The following is a 22,500-nucleotide window of genomic DNA, read 5'->3' as shown; positions in this document are numbered from 1 at the left end:
ATTTCCATGACATTCTGCCCACAAAAAAGAAAATCGAACTTCAAGAAATTCAAACCCCAGAATATTATAACAGTGTAACAAGAAGAAGAAAAAAATGTTATAGCCAAATAATAGCCTTATGCATTGATGTTCTAAATGCACCGAAGTGTAATCATTCAGCGTGTGGGTGGCAAATCATTTCTCAAAAGCTTTCGCAGAAGGTGTGAGGCTGTAGCGAGAGGGGCGTATAATTTCTAATTCCTATCTTTAAGCTGCCCAGCAGTAAGCGAAACAGTGACAAAGTGACAAAAGGGGACATTGCTCATCGTGCGCCGCCTTGACCTAATTGGTTGAAAAGCCATCGTAAGCCACACAGCTCACCCAGGGCCGCTGACAGCTAAGAGCAGGCCCGAGAGGAATTCATCTGAAAGGGCCCCCCTCTCAACACGCTACATACATTGTAATGAGGATCCAATGCTGGGCCTTGGGCCCGGGTTCACTGACCCATTCTTTCCGCCCAGGATGTGCCATAAGGGGCAGTCTAGGGAGGGATGAAGCCACATCACAGGACTCATAGTGCTAATAAAATAATAGATTTTTGGAATCATACGCTGCATTACAGGTACGGAAGGGCCCGGAAACAAATCTAGCCCAGGGGCCTCAGGTGGTGTTAAAGCTCCTGCTTCCCTGTAGCGTGCATTTGAATGTTCATAGAGGGATTAGATACGGCCGCAGCAGCTGATTGGATAAAAGCATTCCACTATTATTGTATCTCAAGGATGGTGGTGAGGGCACGGCTTTTTCGCTGACTCGGTCGACATCTTTAATTTATAGCGTAACAGTGAACCACTTGAACCAACTTGCTCTGCCATGGAAGAGGTGGGGCTGAGTGGTTTAAGGAGCACCAGATGGGGGTGGTGTGTTTATAGTGTGTTATAGTGTTTTGTACTAAGAGTATAGTAAAGAAGAGATACTTTATTGTTCCCAAAGGAAATTAAGATGTCCAGCAGCATATCCACATAACACACAGTGCACACATCCCCACATCACACATTTACACACATTTGCATAAGTACATTCACTGAACTGTCAACAGAGGGAGGAGGAACAAAAAGTGGGAGAGCTAAACAAAATAAAGTGATGTTATATTGTAATAGTATAATACAGTGTTGTAATGGTATGTGTCTTTGCAATGCCCTTTCTCTCTTGTACTCTCTGAAGCAGCAGTCTGAGAGCTATCACTTGAATTCTAATTGATGGCGTAACATTAAACCACTCAAACTAACTTGCTCAGCATGGAAGAGGTGGAGTTGGATCAGCGAAGTGGTTTAAGAAAAGCTGTTACATTTCTTTACATTTCCCTTTGTCTTTTTACTTTCTGGATTTAAGAGCTTAAACTTGAATTCTTTAGTGTAATAGGTGGAGGCGGATTTGAGTGGTTTAAAATGCGGTTTTGTTGTTAGGTTTCTTCGCGGGGCCCTCTGTCTTTTTTACCCTCCAAAAACTGCAATTTGAAATCTTGCGCTGGAAGTGTTTAATATTTTAGGAGGTGGAGCTGAGTAGTCTAAGGAGTAGTGTTATTAGGTTTCTCTTGCAATGCCCTCTCTGTCTTTTTCAACTTTCCAAAAGCTGCAGTGCGAGAAGGGCTTGGTCTTGAAGGGTTGGCAGTGAGGGGATCGTTATAACAGCTACTTCCTCACATCCAGTGCTGCAACTCTCTCCCCACCCCACTACTACTCTGCACAGGGAAGCCAACACGGGGGGACAAAGGGTTTGGTTGTCCCAGGCCCAGGGACAGGAGAGGCCCAGATCTGGGTCCTCATTACATTGCATGCATTGGGTGGGCATCAAATGACTTTCTCCCGGACCCGGCCAAAGCTATCAACGGCCCAGATTCTGCTCTACTCTCTTCTAAAGCCTCTCTCTCTTTCTACTGAAGGTTCAGCTTTATTCCCCTCCAACAACCATCTCCACTCTTCCATCTTTTTTTTATCCATCACATCTTTTTTTCTCTGTCTCTGTCTCTTTCTGTCTTTTCTTGGTGTCTTTGTCTCCCTCTCTCTTTTTCTGTTTCTATCTCCCACTCACTCATATAGTCACATCTTCTTGTTCAAGTGCAGCTTTCCTACATTTTTACAACTCTCTTCATCTCTCTCTCTCACACCCTTTCGTTCTCCCCTTCATTCAATTCCATCCTCTCCAGCTGGAGGTGCTGTTTAGTGGCTGCACTTTCAACTCCCTCCTTCTCTCCCTCTCTCATTCTCTCTTTCTTTACCTCTCCATCTCTCTCTCTCTCTCTCTCTCTCTCTCTCTCTCTCTCTCTCTCTCTCTCTCTCTCTCTCTCTATCTCTCCATCTCTCCCTCTCGTTCTCTCCCTCTCGTTCTCTCTCCCTCTCCATCTCTCCCTCTCTTCTCCAGTCTCCAATCCAGCTGTCCATCGCAGCTAACCCCCATGGCCCCGGTGTGATTTAGCACCTGGCCATTACCACTGCTGTTTATGGAGTTTGGCGTAATCATTTGCTGAGGGGCCACGGACGGCGTGGCCATAAAGCTGGCCCGTGGTGTGAGGCTCCGTTGACGGCACATCAATCAGGTGCCACCACCTCGAAACAAACGCGTGCACACTCAGCCCTCCCTCGTTCCCCGCTCCCTCCGCGCTTCGCTGGGGCTGCTGGGCCGGCCGCGTTGATGTAGGTGGAGGTGGAGGTGGAGGGGAGTGTGCTAGTGGGGGGCGGGTTGGCCATTGATTTTTCTATAACTCTCAACGATTAGGGTGTGAACGAGAGGGAGAAAGTGAGAAACTGAGTGAGAGAGGGGGGGGGGTGTTTCTGTGTTTGTTTCTGGGAGAGAGAGAGAGAGAGAGAGAGAGAGAGAGAGAGAGAGAGAGAGAGAGAGAGAGAGAGAGAGACTGTGCATGTGTCTGTGTGTAAAAGAGAGATGGTTGTTAAGAGCATCAGTGGATGGTGGTTTAAGAGATTTGGGGAAAGGAGGTAGCAGGAGGAGACACCACAGAGTCTCGAGTGATTTTGTGAAAAGTGATAGTGTGAAGCAGCAGGTGTTGCTCAAGCCCCCAGAACACACACGCACGCACGCACGCACGCGCGCGCACGCACGCAGAGTACACACACACACACGCACACGCACGCAGAGTACACACACACACACGCACGCAGAGTACACACAGAGTACACACAAATGCACTCATTCCTGAGTGTCACAGTTCACCTTCAGCATAACTGCCACTTGCCTTAAACAGAGGTGATCTTGAGGAGGAGGAAATCTGTGAAGCAAGCAGGAGCAATGTGCCGCAAGCGATGTAAAAAAAAAAAGATATTTTGCTACACTAGCTCCTTGAGGCACTCCCCTGTGGTGTAGTAGCTAGCGGCTCATAGAAGCACCGGATCAGACTGTCCTGGGACAGGTCGAGCCGGGTCGGGCGCACAACTCCCTGGCAAAAAAAAAAAAGCCCTTATCGTCCCATCAGGCCTGACTGCAGTTGCTCTGTTCGGCCTCGGAGGCTTTTCGTCTGGAACACTCAAAAGGCTTTTATCAATACCCATCAAGAGGCCGGTCAATAGGCAAGCATTCTAAAAAGCCATCTTATTTGTGCCGCCAACAAAAGGCACGAAATAAAAAAAGAGATTTCAAAGATTTCTCTCTCTCTCTCTCTCTCTCTCTCTCTCTCTCTCTCTCCACACCCCTACTCCACCTCCACCCATCCACCTCCCCACTCTGTAAAAAAAAATCTATTCAGGCAGCCTAAACAGCCCAGCGATGCTTGGCTCATTTTCTCTTGTCTGCGTCCTTATCCATTTAGCTCAATTCGACTTGATTATTGACCTGCCCTAAGCACCCTGTAAGCAGAATTAAACAGGTGATACAAACGAACAGCAGGCCTTTCCTCTGCCATGCTAATGCAGTCTGCAGTGTGTGCAGAGGTTAGAGACGGTCACGCTTTCATGTTTTGTTTTGTTTTGTTTTTTTGTTTTCTTGCCTGACTGCGTGGCAGGGCATTTGAGAGACATACTGTGTTCTCCCTCATTTACAGCCCAAAGACGTGAGATAGACAAAGGGTTTGCTTTCGGCAAGGCTACTAGTTCAGAAAACAAACTAGTACTGTATATGGAAATAAAATGAATAAAAAAGGAGAAATGGACTCTTATGAACATGCTGTCATGCTGCCTTCTTGGCCAGTGGCAGGGCTTGTGAGACTGTCTGCATTCTCATTTGCAGCCCAAAGACATGAGATGGACAAAAGGTATATGGTTTGCTGTATGGGCCTATAGGAGGCACTTTCCCCACTCCTCATGCCATATGTCTACTATAGTAATCATGGTGCCATTTAAGAAAACATGGTACATGCTACTATAGTACTAGATGAGAAAAATAAACAAATGCCAGTACTTAATATAAATACCGAAATGGTAGAGTTTCATGAACATGCTGTCTTGACCCCATTCATAGGTTTTTTTATTTAATTTTTTTAACAACAACCATTACCATCATATATTTTATATTTACAACTAAGTTGAAATATCGATATTTATAATGGTATTTATTCTCAAATAAACTTTACCTTAAAACACCACTTCTTTGAGGCTTGTTCTTAGTTATTAAACAATGAATAGGGGAAACTGCATTACCACCTTCAACATTTTTTTGTGCAAAGTAGTTTAAAATGTGGTCTTAAATCATCTAAACAGGATTTAAAAAATACTGTATGAAGCAACAAACTGATTTTGGTTATTGTTACAGGCAGGCATTCTTGTAGCAGTCAGAAAGTATTCATCTAAAAGCTAAAATGATTTTTTTGTTTGAGTTGCTCAAGAAAGCTTTCTCTCTCTCGTCCCTGTTCACTGTACTCTGTGACTGCTACAGTAGGTGATGATTTTGGATTATACAGTACGAAATTGCACAAATATATAGGATTGGTTGGACATCAAATCAGCCACTTTGACTATCTGCCAATTCTCTCAGTGGGCGATAGGGTTAATAGTTTTTAAAACTTTTAAAGCACAGACAAAAATAGAACTAATTGTCCCTAAGGAAAATGAGATTCACATTCTCACACTCTCTGAAACTTAAACCAGCATATAAAAATAAGGTAAAAAAAAAATAATAATCTTGAGTGTGATTCTAAACTTTGACTTTTGCTTTAAACTTCACATTATCCATTATCCTAATAGCCAAGACCATTTCCTTTCATCTGAGAAACATCTAAAGTACACCCTCTTTTTTGACTCAGCAAGATGTTGAAAAGCTTATTCTTGCCTTCATGTCGAGCATGCTGGATTACTGTAGAGTTCATATTAACAGGCCTTTTTGAAAATAAAAATTGGCTGAGAAACTAACACTAATTCACAATTCAACTGCTTGAATTGTAACTAAAACTAGAGGGAGGGAGAGAGAGCCTATTTAGCCCATACTTGCTGAGCTGCATTCACTACCTGTGTCCTTTTAGAATTGATTTTTTAAAGCTCTTCTGCTGGTTAAAGCTCTGTACGTGGAACTGTGGCTCATTCTTACTTAGTTGAGAGGTTTGACCTTTTGCATCTCTGCGGGAGACTTCAGGTCATCTACAGTTCCCTCATACGCAAGACTGCGAAAAAGGAGAAAAGCATCTTTTATAGTGTTCAAACACACTATTCTCTGAAACTAAAAAAAAACTAAAAACTTCCGCCACAGCACATCATCACATGAGACACAGACTCTGTGGACATTTTTAAGTGGCAGCTCAAGATTCACCTTTTCCAACCAAGCCTTTAATTAGAACCGTTTCTCCCACACAGACGCCCCTGTATGACTACACATTCACCCCCTCCCCAAACGATGCCCCCTTGAGAAGTTTGGAAAAGCTGCTGCTACAAAACTTGGCCCCAAAACTGTAGCTTCTGCATTTGCCAGCTTTAGACTCTCTGAATCCTCTCATTCTTCCGCACTTTCTTTATCCCCCTCAGCTCCTCTTTTTTTCTCTCTCTCATTCATCCTCATTTTCTGTTTCTTTGGCAATTTCTCCTCTAACTTTTTAAAACTTTAAAAAATTCAGGTATTTATTTATTTATTAACCACCACAGTAGTGAAAGAACTGTGCCTTTTAGGAGGTCTGTAAAAGCACAATGTGCTGTCTATAATCAGTGGCTGGAATAAAAGGTGATGTTTTAATGAGATAATAGGTCTCTTCTAGTGTCTCTCCAGAGTGTGATCTTTGGGTCAGAAATGCTACTCCACTTACCATTATTTTCCTTCAGCACTGAAAAGCGTGACTTGCTGAGCATGTATATGCACCAGCTGACCTTATGAATCCCACCAGCCTTCTTGGTGAAGTGCGCTGTTTTGTAACTGTCTAAACTGTATAAATTAAAGACGTGAGATTGTGAAAAGTCTGCAAAAGAAACTAAAATCGATTTCATTCCCATTTTCAGGTTTGGATACCTATCTTTCTGACTGTACATTATATATTAAAGAAGCAAGATAGTGATTTTTAAAAAATTGAAAAAGAAATTAAAACCAAATTCATTCCCATTCTCAGGTTCGGATTATTTCTACAGCACCGTCCTGATCCAATAGATAGAACCATCACTCTTAATGTGCTCCTCCAGTCTCTCCTTTATTTATACCCGTCAATAACACCAGTGGGGTGCAGTGCAGTGCAGTAACTGTGCTCAGCTGCTGCCTGTAGGAGTCATGGGTTCAAGTCCCAGGGAGCCCAAACACTGGGAAGGCTGTCTGGCTCGCGAGTCAATGCAGACAAATGTTTGTTTGAGCTGGGTGCTTTGAGTGCCACACAGTCGAGCGAGGTGGGGTTGCGGGTGTCAGATCCAGGATTGGCGTGCGGAATAATTAGGTCTAGTGTCTAGCGAGGCGCCCAGGAGTTCAGGGGGAAGAAAACACACGCGGGGCACCTTTGGCCCTCAAACCATCTCAAACTGGAGAGGTTGTTCCAGGTTGCCGAATTGGATTGTCTTTCTTTTCTGCTCATCTTATTTCACTCCCTTTCTCGTTATATTGCTCTCTCTCTATCTGCCTCTCTCTCCCTCGCTCCTGTTTTCATTTATTTTATTTTCATTTTATTTCCTTTCCTTTATGTACAGTATTTATCTTCTTTATTTTCTCTCTCTCTCTCTCTCTCTCTCTCTCTCTCTCTCTCTTTCTCTCTCTCTCTCTCTCTCTCTCTCTCTCTCTCTCTCTCTCTCTCTCTCTCTCTCTCTCTCTCTCTCTCTCTCTCTCTCTCTCTCTCTCTCTCCTTTTCCAAACAACCACTACCAGAGAGTATAGCTGGTAGTTGTTTTGAAAGCCAACCCCACCAAATGAATTGTATTTCTTCTCTTCCCTTGTTTTGGGCCCTTCACGCACAGAGGACGTCCACGGCCACTTCCAGAAGTGTGAGGTGGAGTACCTGCAGTTTGCCTTCCGCTGGATGAACAACCTGCTGATGAGAGAGCTGCCTCTACGCTGCACCATCCGCCTCTGGGACACGTACCAGGTAATGGGGGTGGAGGGTGGAGAGTGGGGATGTTATGGGTTGGAGTGTGTGTATGTGTGTGAGGGTGGGGATGAGGGTCGAGAGAGGGGCAGGTTGTGTGTTTGAGTGTGTGTGCTTGCGCGTACACGCAAGTATATGTGTTTGTGTGTAGTTGTGCACATATGTGTGTGTACTGTGTGTGTGTGTGCAGCATGTGTGTGTGTTTTTGTCGCTGATTGGGACAATAAGGCTGCTTACTGCTGGTGTGTAGTGCTAGCCCACTCCAGGGGCTCTGCCCTGCAGCAGAACTGAGTAGCTGCAGTAATTGAGCGCACCTGTGCCTGATGCACACAGCCCTGACTCCGGCAAAGCAGCGCGAGGAGCAGAGGAACTAAATCAGGTGTGTGCTCGATGGCGGGTTCACCGCAGCAGAGGAAGGCTCAGTTAGGCCAGCCGAGCGCACGCTGATTGATTTGAACCTTATTCTGGCACGCCTCCGTGCGCGACTTGCACAGATCCATTTTAGGATCTGGGGCTGTTTTCCCAGGCTCGCTGTGATTCAGTGGTCATGCTGTGTGGGTGCACCTGAGGTGGGGAATCATGAGGAACCGTCAACTGGTGGTTGCCAACCAAGGCCTTTGTATGTTCGGATGGCTTTCTGGCATGTTTCTGACGTGTGGGGAAGTTTTTGGCTGCAGTGAGAGCTCCTGCCATGTTTGTTTGGCAGTTGAAACCCAGCCCGAGCCAGCCTGTGCCCCTTTTCCCTCACTCTTCCTCACTGTGCCTGCCTGCTAGATCCGGCAGGCAGGGGAGGGAGAGGCATGGCGACAGACAGGGACAACGGGAGAGGAAATGTACTGCTGCATAACAACTGCAATGGAGGAAAAAAAGAGGCAAAAACCGGGGAGGGAGAGAAAATAGGCTGATTCGGTTCAGTGACCGAGCTTCTAACCAGCCATCAAATAAATGCACTATTTACTCAGGAGCGCACACAGCTAGCTCCAGTTATTCTCTTGCAAAATGAACACACCGTACCAGCAGCCAGCTCTTTCCACCTCCATCTGGCCCATTTCTTTTGTTGTTAATGTAACGTTTCGATGCAACGGAATGGCTTACATTGCCAGAGGAGGAGGCTGGTGATGGTATCATTCAATCTCCATTCTACAGGTAAAGTGTACATGCATACAGTGACAAATAAAAGGCACGTTCTGTTCTATTCATTGTTTATCCTTCCAGCCTTCTTTTGTGAATTTGAGGCTTTCTACAGGGGAGGGCTGGTGGGCCTTTCATTGCCACTGGGTCAACACTGAGAAGAGCTTGTCCATTGTAGCGCGTAGTATTCGCCTTGTCTTCGTACTGAAGACAATTTTCTTGTAATGCTTGAACTTGATTTCAACAACAGCCTTTTCCGTAGCATCTCTGAAATCCCACGGTGTATCCATCTTCATGAGGCCTTTTACATTTGTGTAACACATACTGTATGAGTGTTATGCAATGCCATGGCATGTTTTAAATATAAGCCTTTTGGTTTTTAGCGCTCGTTGAAAGCGTGTGTCGTGAAGCATGACTTCAGGAAGCTATTACCAGGTGTCAATCAAACGGCTTATATAATGTCTTGTATGCTGCTGCTGTTTCACCGTTGTGATTTATTGTTTTCCTGACAGCACTGCGATGTTGCCCACCTGATCACTCAGGTGTCACTCACGTTTGTTTTTCCCTCCTCGTGCTTTGCGTCGCTCGGCTCGTTGGCTTGTTTGGTGTTTACCATTGTTGTTTGTCTTACTGGAAATGAGGCTTTTTGATGTGTTAACTAAATCTTGGAAGTTTGTGTGCATGTGAATTTGCACCAATTTTGTAATCTGAGTGGTTTTATAGTTTCAAGGATATTGTCTGATCTTGTTTTGTGGAGATCCTTGAAGCCTGTAGCGAGCGGGCATTTTTTAATTGGAAGACTCTTTGTCGGTGAAACAAGCCAGATGAATCCAACTGGTGTTGGACTGCTGTATTACAGGTCCTGTTCACTCATAGTAACACCAGTAAGTTTTATCAGGGCTTTGTCAGTGATATTGCACTGGGAGTACCCTATCAGAATCAGCCAAATCTTCAGACTAAAAGGTGTACTCTGCTCCGGGGGGAAACACTTCGACTGCATCAAGGCTTGCCAGCAACCAAATAACACTGCCCATAAAGAACTGGAGAACTTGGTTTCATTATGTAATTTAAAACAGCAGGATCGATAGGGCAGTCAATGGGTTCAATTCTGTTGTGCGAATCCTGGGGAAAATGGACTGGTTGTTTTACTTTTTATGTGTGTGTGTGTGTGTGTGTGTGTGTGTTTTTCTATATCCCTCCTCATGTTTTTGTATTCTTGGCTTTGTTCACACAGGGTAGATGAGTTTATGGAGAAGGGCCAAGGCAGTATGCTTAGTTTCTTTTATCTTCTGCTTGTTTGTATTCTTTTTCATTAATACCAAACTGGGCAAAGAAATATCTCAAGGGTTTTTTTCTGCTGTTTTCTGGAGTGTCTGGTGTGAAAGATTCTTTTCAGAGTCAAGTCGTGGTACTTGTATCAGTATACACATGCATACAGTAGTGCATACCGTATATATTTGTGTGTGTATGTGACTGTGTGTGTGTGTGTGTGTGTGTGTGTGTGTGTGTGTGTGTGTGTGTGTGTGTGTGTGTGTGTGTGTGTGTGCGTGCGTGCCTGTAATCATTTTGTACATCAATCATGCAATGGATATCAAGTAGCCCCACACCACTCAACAGGAGATGTGGGGGCTGAGGCTGGATCCACAGTCATTGTTATTTTATTGGTACACCATCACAGATGCAGGTACATTTGCCACAGGACATGTAATATCATTGTCATAATTATATCCCCGAAACGCGGAGCGTCGGGGATGTAATGGTTTTGCGTGCGCCGCCGCCGCCGCCGCCGCCGCCGCCGCGTAAGGTCTTTCGTGTTAACGCGATAACTTTTGAACGGATGTTTGGATTTGTCCCAGATTTTTTGGGTGAATGCTCTAGGGCAGGTTCATGAACTGATTCGAGTTTGGAGGTCAACACTTTCAAGATGGCCGAATTCAAGATGGCCGAATTTTTGTTTGGTCCATAACTTCTGACCGGGTGGATGGATTTGTCCCAGATTTGGTGTGTGAATGCTCTAGGGTAGGTTCATGAACTGCTTCGAGTTGGGAGGTCAACACTTTCAAGATGGCCGAATTCAAGATGGCCGAATTTTTGTTTGGTCCATAACTTCTGACCGGGTAGATGGATTTGTCCCAGATTTGGTGTGTGAATGCTCTAGGGTAGGTCCATGAACTGATTCGAGTTTGGAGGTCAACACTGTCAAGATGGCTGAATTCAAGATGGCCGAATTATTGTTTTGCCCATAACTACTGACCGGGTGGATGGATTTGTCCCAGATTTGGTGTGTGAATGCTCTAGGGTAGGTTCATGAATTGATTCGAGTTTGGAGGTCAACACTTTCAAGATGGCTGAATTCAAGATGGCCGAATTATTGTTTGGCCCATAACTACTGACCGGGTGGATGGATTTGTCCCAGATTTTGTGTGTGAATGCTCTAGGGTAGGTTCATGAACTGATTCGAGTTTGGAAGACAACACTTTCAAAATGGCGGAATTTTCTTTTGGCCCATAACTTCTGACTGGGTGGATTGATTTGCCCGGTAACACCTTATTTTAATGGTTCACCATTTCAGTGAATCTACCATATTAGGTACAGTGTAATAACCAATGTAACAATATTTAATACCATGTAATACTAGTGTAATACCAGTGTAACAATATGCAATATCAGGTACAGTGTAATAACGAGTGTAACAGTATGCAATACCATGTAATATTGTGTAATAACAGTGTAACAATATGCAATACCATGTAATACCACTTACGCACAAACACATGATGTAAGTAAAACAATTACATTGTATTAAATATTGTTACACTGGTTATTACACTGTACCTAATGTGGTATATCCACTGAACCATTAAAACAGTATTACCATTTGCCCCATTTTTTGCTTCATTTTCACAATAGTCGTTTGGTTTTAAGCCTATGCACGTCATGTCACGTCTGTATGTATCATATACGTTTACGAAATGGTGGACGGGAGTGGTAGGAATGATGGGGGACTGGAAGCGTCGCGTTTTGGGGATATACCTTAAGCAGTCGAAGGCGACTGCACAGGCAGTCTAGTTTGTTTTTGTCTTTATCTGCTCCTCATCATTTCCTCATTTTGGATGGTCAAAAACAAACTTTCAAATGCACTATGCTGAAAACATACCAAATACTTTGTATTTAATTTATTTGATTTGTTACAGACTGTATACATCGTTTGATGTGTCGTACCCAGAGATAATTTCTGGGTAATTTACATCAGAGGTCCTCTGGCTGGGCATAATTAACATTTAAAAAAAAACCACACACACACACACTCACATATACAAACCAACTCTCTAAGCACCAGCACACTGGCATCCAACTGACCAATGTAGCAGCGCCCCACATGACTACAACAGTATTTAATGACATTAAATAGTCAGTGTTAATTAGAAACAGCCAAGAAACTGTGAGTATTCACATTCACCAAATTCTAGTTATCCAAAGAAGTTGACGTTATAAACAACTGAACTCCAAAAAGAGATGTCCTGACTAAAATGTCCCTCCATAAGATATACTTATGTTTAACAGTGAAAGCTGCACTGCTCTCCGTGTCACCGCAGAGCTCAGCTGCACCATCCAACTGTGTTGTGTGCAGAGCTACTGTAGAGCCTTCAAAGAGGAAAATGGCGGCCCTTTTTTAGCAGTGGCATGAAGCGAAACGAAACTGAAACTGCCACACATAATGACATTACTACTGACATCCCTAACATTGAGATTAATGGAACACAACCGACATTCTGTGCAGAAATGTCATTGAAACCCTCCATAACTCCATGAAGGCAGGAGTTTTTACGGTCGTTGTACAAATAATGATTTTCGTTTTTCTTCTTAGCGATGCTGAAGCGTGTAATATTAAAGGTTTTTAGATTATTGGAGCAGCTATAGTTTTATGTTATGTTCATTACTGTGTATGCCTTATGTGACTTCACAAGACTGAATATGCCTTTCAGATGAACACAGGAGTGAATTCCAACCCTGCTGAAGATTTTGCCATATTGTGCCATATCTTACAGAGTCTCCAAAAATAGCACCACAAGAGTTGCTTTCAAGTCTTAAATTACCCTGCAGTTAAAAAAAACCCATACAGTTTCACTCTCATTTTGTTCCAGCCTTGTTTTGTTTTAGGTACTGAGTTAGGAATTATTCTCATATCCCCCCTCAGACTACTGGCTGGTGCCTCCCACTCCCAGTATATCCATTATTGGTTTGTGTGGAAGGACGCAGTGATGCGCTGCCTGCACGAGGCATTTCTCTCCCGGTGTGTGGCTACCAGAGATTAGGTGCTGTGAAACAAAAAGGAGAGAAAGAAAGCCCATCTCAAAAAGCCGATGTGCCATGGAGCCCAAGCCAAGCTACTAACTAGCCTCCCTCTAGGCTTATCAGCACGGCTGTCAAATCTCAACTATTTTTCTGCGAGATTTTCTGCAAAATGGTTTTTTTTTCCCCTTCTCTTTTCTATTTCTCTGTTTGCAATATTGGTGGCGCTGCTCCTGCTGTTTCATTCCAGCCAACATTCCATCTTTGCCAATAAAGAAATACAGTAATCCTGCCCATATTGGAAAATTTAAATCTGAATGCTGCTTGATCCAGCACAACAGGTGCAAGTCATTTTATTTAGTTAACACAATTAAAAACGCATGTTAATGTGAGCAAAGCTCTGCCTAATGAATTTCCTGTAAGTTTATTGAAAAAGTAGGCGAAGAAGGAAGGTCACAGTACTGCCAATTCAACAATATGTCAAGAACAAAAGCCTGGATGAAATGTCAGGGGCCTTTGACTGTGCCAAAATGATGAGCCTAGTTTTGTTTCATCTACTGTGGCTTAGAGTGGATGGAAGTACAGAGGCACTACTATAAAAGTAAGACCATCAGCTCATGTAGTAGGACTGTCATCCTTTGATCATGTTGTCTGCTGAGAAGTATCTCTCAGAGTTATGGTGGGCAGTACATAGAGGATCTGATATTGTGACGATAGCGAAAGGGATTCTTCCTGAAGCTAAAACGCTTTATCAGTCCACGCAAACATTGTAGCCTTGGCACACCCATACTACCTGTAACATTGCACTTAAATCCCTCATAGATAGTCTGCTACAATTGTTCTTGAACTCATACATTTTTGTTTTCATGTATTTCACTTTAATAGAACAACTGATTTTTTAATTTGCACTCTATTTTGTGATGTGTGTATATCTGTATGTTCCTAAACTGAAATGATTTTTTTAAATTAGGACCCAGGAAACACTAGCGAACTGCTATGGCGTAAGCTAATGGGGATCCTTTAATAAAAAATATAATAAAAATAGTCCTGCAAAAGGGAGAAACAAAAATATCTGCAGTTTCCATGGCTACTGATGTGACAAATGGGTATATCAAATATCTGTTTACATTTTCTCACTTTACATCTCATCACACCGAGACAGTAAACACAGCCCCGTCGTGACCACAGCAATGCTCCAGAGCACAGAACTTTTGAGTGGCGAGGCGAGGAAGATTAGTAAGAGCAAAAGAGAGAGACTGAGAGATTTCAAAATGATGAACGCTCCAGCAGTTTTTAAATCTGATACGGGGAGGCATTTTTGTGGTCTGAGTTTCCAAATGCTGAAAAAGTGAAAAACGACATTTCCTTGAAATGAAAATTAAAAAGAAGTGCGATAAGTCTGATAAGTATTATAATATCGCAATATAGTAGTGATGTGAAATGAATAATGATATCAGAGTATCAGCAATCAATATATACATCACCTGATATGCAGTACAGTATAAGTGAAATATGTTGCTGTTATACTCCTGATTATTCACACATTGTGGGTCAGTGGCAGACAGGTGTTAGAGCAGGGTGTTTAATTCGTTTGCATCCCCCCCTCCTCTAAAATTGTCTAGCAGCAGCAGCAGTGCTGGCTGGCTGTCAGCCTCACCTGTGCTAGCCTCATCCACAACAGTGTAATTGCAGCCGACAGCGCGTGAAGTGAGCGGACGTGCGCTGGCTGCCTGGCTCACTGGCTCCTCTTCTCCTCTGCTTTCCTCCCATACTGCTTTGCTGTACCAGACGTGGTCGGTCCCCATCCCGCCCTCATCCCTCACCTTCTTACACATTTTTGCAGTGCTGTAATGGCTGCTTGACTACTTAGCTTCTCCAGCTTCCTTATTCCCTCCCCTCTTCTCTTCTCCCACTTCTCTCATATCTCTCTCTCTCACACACACCAATCTTCTCCTCCCCTTTTTTGTTTTATCATTCATCTGGCCCATCCCTCTTCATCTCTCTCTCTCTCTCTCTCTCTCTCTCTCTCTCTCTCTCTCTCTCTCTCTCTCTCTCTCTCTTTCTCTCTCTCACCACCCATTACACTTTACAGTAAGAGTTCTCTGCTTCTCTAGTTTCCTCCCTCCCTATATCCTGTCTCTCTCTTCTTTCTCTCCCCTCTCTCTATCCTTTCTCACCCTCCTCTCCTACCCTCCCTCTTCTCCTCCCCTCCGCTCCTGCCTCCCTCACTGCTTGTTTTATCCTCAGGCACTCTTTGTGTCCTCTCCTCTCTCTCCCTTCACCCACACTTCCCACCTCCTTGCCTGCATCGCCTCCATCACCACCACCACCATCCTCCCCTCCGCCGCCACCACCACCATCCTCCCCTCCACTACCACCAGCACCACCAACAGCAGCAGCCTCTGCCTCCATCTTCCCTGGCTGCTTTGAGGTCAGGCTGAGGCCAGCCAGGCAGCCCAGCAATGGCCCACCTTGTTCAGCTGAAAGGGGGCCGCATGAATGAAGTGCCTGAGAGCGGGAGGGAGGGATGGAGAGAGGGAGAGAGGGATGGTATCGTGGGGAAGAGGACAGCAACTGTGAGAGGGAGGGAGGGAGGGAGGGAGGGATGCTGTTGTGGGGTAGAGGAGAGCAACTGAGAGCAGGAGAGGGAGGGAGGGATGCAGAGAGGCATGATAGGGGTGATGTTGTGGATTAGAAAAGAGCAACTGGGAGTTGGTGGAAGGATGCTGGGTTTTGGAGCTGGGAAAGAAAGCAACTAAGAGAGTGAAAAAGAAAGAGAAAAGCAAGAATGGTTGCGAGCTACAGAGAGAAAGACAGTGACCCTAAACAGATAGAGAGAGAAAGAGAGAGGTTGAAGGTAGGGGTGATGAGGAAGGGATGGTGCATGAAGGAGGAGGAAGAGGAGGAGGAGGGTGCTGTAGAAAAGAGCAAGTGTTCCTCAGAGCTTAATAGGCATCCTGCCGCCACTGCTGACCTCGGCCCCCACGCCGGCCTTTTGTGGCCAGGCAGACCATCACCTTAATTATGTCACTTCCTGAGCTTAATATCAAGGCACCCAGGAGAGAGAGAGAGAGAGAGAGAGAGAACGCGAGAGAGTGTATAACAGTGCTGATGCAGTGAGAGGGAAAGGTTGGGAGAGAAGGACAGTAGGAGGGAGAGAGGGAGGGGGGTTAGAGAAGTGTGAGAGAGAGAGAGAGAGAGAGAGAGAGGTGAGTAAGGGACATACTGTAGTAATAGAAAGGAAGCCACAGAGTGATAGGGAGAGGAAGGAGGAGTGCAGCGATAACTTTTCCTGCTGTAACTGTTTGTTCTTGGGGAAAGGTAGCCTCTGTTTATCATTTTCAGGTCCCATATTCATTTTTTCTCAGCAACACACGCCCACCACACCACACCACCACACCACCCCAACCTCATCACCCACCACCCTCAATTTGGTCTCGCGCTTATGCATGAATTTGGCACACAATGCTAATCCATCTGAAATATTTAAATTGGGGAGTCATACCTCTTTATGTCATTAAGGAATTGATCGTTTATTATTCATGGAAGAGCTGGAATTTATTATTTCTCTCTCTCTCTCTCTCTCTCTCTCTCTCTCTCTCTCTCTCTCTCTCTCTCTCTCTCTCTCTCTCCCCATCTCTTTCTCTCCCTCTCTCTTTCTCCCTCTCTCTCCTCGTCTTTCTCACCCTGTCTCTTTCTCTATGTCTGTCTCTTTCTTTTTCTCTCCCCCTTTCTCTCTCTCCTCCCATCTCTCTCTCTCGCTCTCCCCCCTCTCTCTCTCTTTCCATCCCCTCCTGCCCCTCTCTCTCTCTCTCTCTTTCTCTCATTCTCTCTCTGCCCGGCCAGGCCTTGCATTCATTAAAGGCGGATCAAAATCTAGTCCAGACTTCCGTTCTGCCAGGCCGTCCATCTTCTCCTTTTCAAGGTGCATTAAGCCCAAAGCACAAAAGCCTGCCCCCCTGAAGATCAATTAGTCTCTCCCACAAAGCAGCCCGCAGACACCAGAGGCAGATGAGAGTGGAGCACGAGACAAAGAGGAAAGTCATGTTAATGTCTAGCAGGAGTGATAAAACGGCCACGTCTTACTTCCAGTCCATTAGTGCAAGGCAGGCAGGCAGGCAGGCAGCCTTCACCACCCCTTACACTACACGACACTCTCCTTCCAAACTCAACACACGCGTACACACCCACACACACACATACACGCACACATACACACGCACGTACACGTACATGCTCGCGCTTTTCTTCTCAAGGCTTCTTCACACTCCTCAATTACCCACCCACGCGCATGTGCACACCCACACACACACACACACACACCACATACCACATACAACATACTGCATGCCTTTATCTGCTGTCCTCACATCAAACCCCCTCTCACTCCCTTCATCATACTCCTTCCTTACTGCACTGCCCCCCTCCCCCCCAAACACACACACACACACACACACACACACACACACACACACACACACACACACACACACACACACACACACACACACACACACACACACACACACACACACACACACACACACACTCCTCATCAATCTGTCTTTACTACATCCCTCCCAACCTATACCACTTCAACAGCATCCCCACCCCACCCCTCCCCACACACACACACACACACAGTCTGTGGATGAGTGAAACAAACGTACAAGCCAATGAGCAGTCACATGCGCTGACTCGCCTCAGCGGAACATAAAAAAGAAGGGATGGTACAGAGAGGGAGAGAAAAAAAGCCCGTTTCACACAGGAGACCTATCTCTTTCAGTAACTCACCTCCTCTTTCTCATGTTCCCTATCCTCCTCCTCCTCCTCCTCCTCCTCCTCCCCCTCCTCTATCTTCTTCCTCCTCTTCCAGTACCACCACCTCTTCCACAATCTCCTCTCTCCTCCCATGGTCCTTCTCTCCCTCCCACTCACTCTCGCTCTCTCTCTCTCTTTTCCTCTCCCCTTACTCTATGTATCCCTCTATTTTTGGTCTTCTTTCTCCCTTCCTCTGTCCCACCTTGGGCTTGTCTTCCTCGCTCCCTCGTGCAAGGGCTGTGTTCGACATAGATTTCACACATAGCTTTAAGAGGGACAAACAACGCAAAAACACTTGAGGAAAGGCAAAAAAACAAGCCTATTTATAGCATGCTTCTGCTTCTGATGAAATTCTGCTCATAAGTGGTACGAGGAAAAGCACTACAGGGATGACTAAATCGTAAAGAGCAAGCCCTGTTTCAAAGAGAAGGACTTTCAATGTATGGTGCCCATGGTACTGTATAGTACATAATACAAAGGGTACATGGAAGACCTTGCACTGGGGTCTTTGTGTTGCCATGCAAAACAAGTGCAAGTGTTGAAGAGGAGTGGACGGTGGACATTTGGTTCAGCTGTAATTTTTTTTTTTTAAAGGGACACTGTGATTTTTAGTTGTTTATTTCCAGTATTCATGCTGCCCATTCACTAATGTTACCTTTTTCATGAATACTTACCACCATCATCAAATTCAAAGTATTCATTATGACTGGAAAAATTGCACTTTTCATACATGAAAAGGGGGATCTTCCCCATGGTCCGCCATTTTGAATTTCCAAAAAAAGCCATTTTTAGCTGCAAAAAAAAACCTTGGACCATATTAGAAAATATTTGTTTATTACTGTTTATAAACTTTCATGTAAAGATCAAATTTGGCAATAGGCAGCCCAGTTTCAATGAGCAGCATAGTTGCCGTACCTTTTTTGACCATTTCCTGCACAGTGTCCCTTTAAAGTTAAAGTTAAAGAACAGATTCACTTGGCATGACATCATCTAGCAATTTTTGTCAAAAACTTACCAACCTCTTTTGGCTATGGATGAAACACATCTGTCAATCTTCATTTTACTGTAAGAACACCACAGACTTTCACAGAAATTGGTACTCTACAGTACATACCGTATTGGCCCGAATATAAGACGTGTTTTTTGTTCTAAAAATAGTACTCTAAAAAGGGGGGTCGTCTTATTTCCGCGCGCTAGAGAAAAAAGTTTTAAAAAATAATAATAATAATAATAAAATAAACTTAACCTAAATTCGGCCATTAGCCTATGCTTCACAACAATGCCACAAAACTCAATAATGGATGGGTTAAGAGATTGTTTTGTCCATATCAAATTTGCAGATGCTTGTTTCGTTATGACAGTTGCACCGCACGTCTATCAACTGTCAATGTCAACGCGATGCGGACGACAGTGCAAGGGGAAAAACACAAGTCAATCGCGGCTTGTTGCTCTGCTTTTATTTGTGTTTGGTTTTACAGTCTCATCAGGAAAGCTTTGGTCGTTCTCTCTGGTCAGCCGATAACGCCACTAGAACTAACGAAATGAAGGGTGATTTGACGAACAACCTGTAGGCTAAGTTTTGGATGCTGTCATAAGGCCATCAATGGTCATCTGTGTGTGCGCGACACACCTTTGACAAGCGGTGCCTTTTGACGATATGCCTCACAACAACAACACAGAATAATGGTTAAGGCAAGAGATTGTCTTGTTCATATAAAATCACTAGGAGTTTTACCCTTGGTACGAAATGAATATCAATCAGACTTTTAATGTCAACGTGGTCCTGATAGGCAGCGCATGGGTTTCAAGTAATGCGTCAATCTGCCTTTGGTCACGTTCGGTTTCTACAGTCCAACGGAAAACTTTGGATGCATAAAATGAACGGCGATTTGGCGAGACGGCTGCTGGTTAGATATTGCTGTAAACGAAGCAATTCGCAAAATCTGTGCATCGCACAATAGATTGCCTATCTCTAGGCTACTGGACTAGAGCGTGGCTCGGGCCGGTTTTTTCTGTCCTAGCCCGGCCCTCAGCCGACAGAAAAGTGATCAACCCCGACCCGAGCCCGAGACTAATTAAAATGTTTGTGTCCGAACCCGTCCGAAGCCCGAGACCACTGTAATAACAACAGAACCTGTGCGCAAGCAATATTTTCTATGTGGCCTCCTTCATACTCAAAATAGCACGTGATAAATAGCCAGGATAGGCAACTAGGATGAGGCAATTTGCTGTAGCCTAATTTAGTTACGCACGCATAGTAAGTATAAACACATACATGTGACAGCGCACCTTATGTTTCTTTCGGTTAGACCAGAGATGTTGGGTGCTGTGATCAAATGCATGGGAGGGGCGTGAGAGGATGAGAAAGGCGAAAACTAACGAATACGGTTTGGATGCAGTCAGCGCGGCTATGGACGCATTTGTTACGTTACTGTTAGTGCAAATAAATCCCCGCGAGCCGGTGAAGATGCCACTCCTTGTCGTTAAGAAGGATGGGCTATAAGTTCACCCACCCGAAGAAACAGTAGCCTGTTCGGCCCTCCCAAGAGAATGTCATTTCCCCTGATTCCATGCGGTCATATAAAATCAGGAAAGGTTGCACGCGCATAGTTACAACTGTAGGCTACAGTAAAAGTGACAAGAATTAAGAACCTACGTGAAGGACATGAAATGTCACAGCGGACAAAGTAGTTACAGGAAACCTCTTCGCCTCTACCTGACAACTCCACGTAGCGTGTGCGTCTTCTTTAATCCATATTATGCTCCTCGCTACCCCTTGCTGGAAATGTAATCCTTGGCGAGCAATGCAGTGACAAACTTCGTCATTTTATGTTCAACATTTAAGACAGCACCGAAGGCATGCTAAAACATGGCCTACACTAGGCCTACAACAAAAGACCACGCGTTCACTGACAACTGTATTTGGCGCTTATTAAGAAAGCAAGTTGACTCGGCATCCCTACTCGCCTGACTGGGAGTGAGCGTCCATGTTGCCACTGGTAACTGACGCGTGCATACAGCCAATAATAATCACTCGCACGAGTATAGCCTACCAACATTTTTCATTTCATTTATGCATATTCAATTACTTATTTTTTAATCACAAAACTGCCGTTTGCATGAACTGAAACGTTTCCTCTGATTGCTTACAATTTTCACAATGTCTGTTTGGTTCAAGCCCGAGCCCGACCCGAGTCCGACAGATATTCTATTTTTTTTTTCCGAGTCCGGCCCGGCCCGTCGGGTTCCGACCCGGCCCGTCGGGCTTCGGTCGGGTTGCCATGCTCTGTACTGGACTGGTTTCCTGGCTGGCGCGGACTCTGAGTGTAGGCTATGTTGCGTCGCACTTTAAACAGGCGGGCCCAGACGGCTGTAGCCTGTTACGGTGCCTATTGGCGCTTGACAGGTGAAGTGAGTAAAGAAAGGAAAAGGATATAGCCATCTGTGGTCTTATATCATGGAAATTCCATGAAAATTATATTGTGAAATTTGTTCTTTGTAAAAAGCCTCAGATTTTCCAACAAATTAAAAACTGCATTTTGAGAAAAGTTTCAAATGTGAAACAAAATTAAGTCTTCAAAAAACTTTTTTCCCCAAAACATGAGCCTGAAAATGGAGGGTCGTCTTATAATCAGGATCGTCTTATATTCGGGCTAATACGGTAATAGAAATAGTACACAAGAGGCCTTGCCACAGTGCAAAACAAGTAAGAGTTCTGTCGCAGAATAGCTGGTGGAAGAAGATGGTGGAGAATTCCAGGAAGCACCAGCGAGACGGCGAGAGAGTGAAAGAGAAATAAACAACGGACATGAGAGAATTCCTAGAAGGCAAACCCATGAAGTAGAGAGTACACTTCATTCATACCGTGAAATGTGTGTAGAAACAGGAAAATGAGAAATGAAAACAAAGTTTGGCTCTGACGTTAAAAAAAAATAAAGAACAAATTGTCATCAAAAACTTAGAGCAACTAAACTCTTTTGGCTATGATGACATGGATGAAACACATGTCTATCAATCTTCATTTAGAACAACACAATGTTTCACAGAAAATGGTCGCCGAAAACGACTTCAAATTCACAAGTCATTGACACATTACTGAACACTGCAGTCATGCTGTTACTCGCTATCATGTCTCAAGTCTTTGTGATGTGTGGGGGCGTGTGTTTCGCTATGTGTGAGTATTTTGTGTAACTTCCAAAAGAAACATTTAGAGAACATAGTTTGGCTGTTTCTCATTCTATGTGAACTAATAGGGAACAGCAACAGGGAAATGACAGAAAACAAAACGAAAAAACTGAGTTTGAAGGAGTGCTTGGAGCATCATCATTCCCTCACCAGCTTGTGTGAACTGAACTTTTCTGGCACGTTGGACACAGGCCAACAAATCAATCCATTGCCAGCAAAAATTACTGTCGGATCTTGGGAAAAAAATAGATTTTTACCTTAGATGAGAACTAAAGATAGACATTTTTACCAACCAATGCTACAGTTCAGTAGTAGACTGTGTAGAAAAAGATAAGAGGCTATTGAAAGAAATTCATGGAAAATGGGAAGTACTGTAGCTGGTACGGTGATGTTCCCAATACTTCCTGTGCACTTTCATGCAGATCTGCTCTATTACAAATCTGCCCTACTGCAGTTCCCTGCAAACTAAGTAGACACATCTACCTGTAACAGTACTATGTATTGCTTTGTCTTTTTGTTTTTGTTTTTTTGATGCTGTACAGTACTTGTTGAATCTTGCATCAGGTTTAGAGTTGGCCTTCAGGCCAGCGAACATTAAGCCACTTATT

The 22,500-nt window shown here is 44.3% G+C and overlaps 1 protein-coding gene across 2 annotated transcripts in view; it reads left to right on the top strand.

Annotated features, from left to right (window-relative positions):
- The window catches only part of tbc1d22b (TBC1 domain family, member 22B), a 98,439-nt gene that overhangs the window by 71,226 nt on the left and 4,713 nt on the right, over positions 1-22,500 (top strand). For both annotated transcript variants that reach the window (XM_063208706.1, XM_063208705.1), the window contains one exon: positions 7,335-7,462. In XM_063208706.1, coding sequence (XP_063064776.1) covers positions 7,335-7,462 — 128 coding nt within the window. The remainder of the gene's footprint in view (positions 1-7,334; positions 7,463-22,500) is intronic.

Source organism: Engraulis encrasicolus, chromosome 10 (assembly GCF_034702125.1).
Source record: "Engraulis encrasicolus isolate BLACKSEA-1 chromosome 10, IST_EnEncr_1.0, whole genome shotgun sequence".
Taxonomy (NCBI): Eukaryota; Metazoa; Chordata; class Actinopteri; order Clupeiformes; family Engraulidae; genus Engraulis; species Engraulis encrasicolus.
Note: the sequence above shows the minus strand (reverse complement) of the source record. Positions and strands in the feature narration are given on the sequence as shown.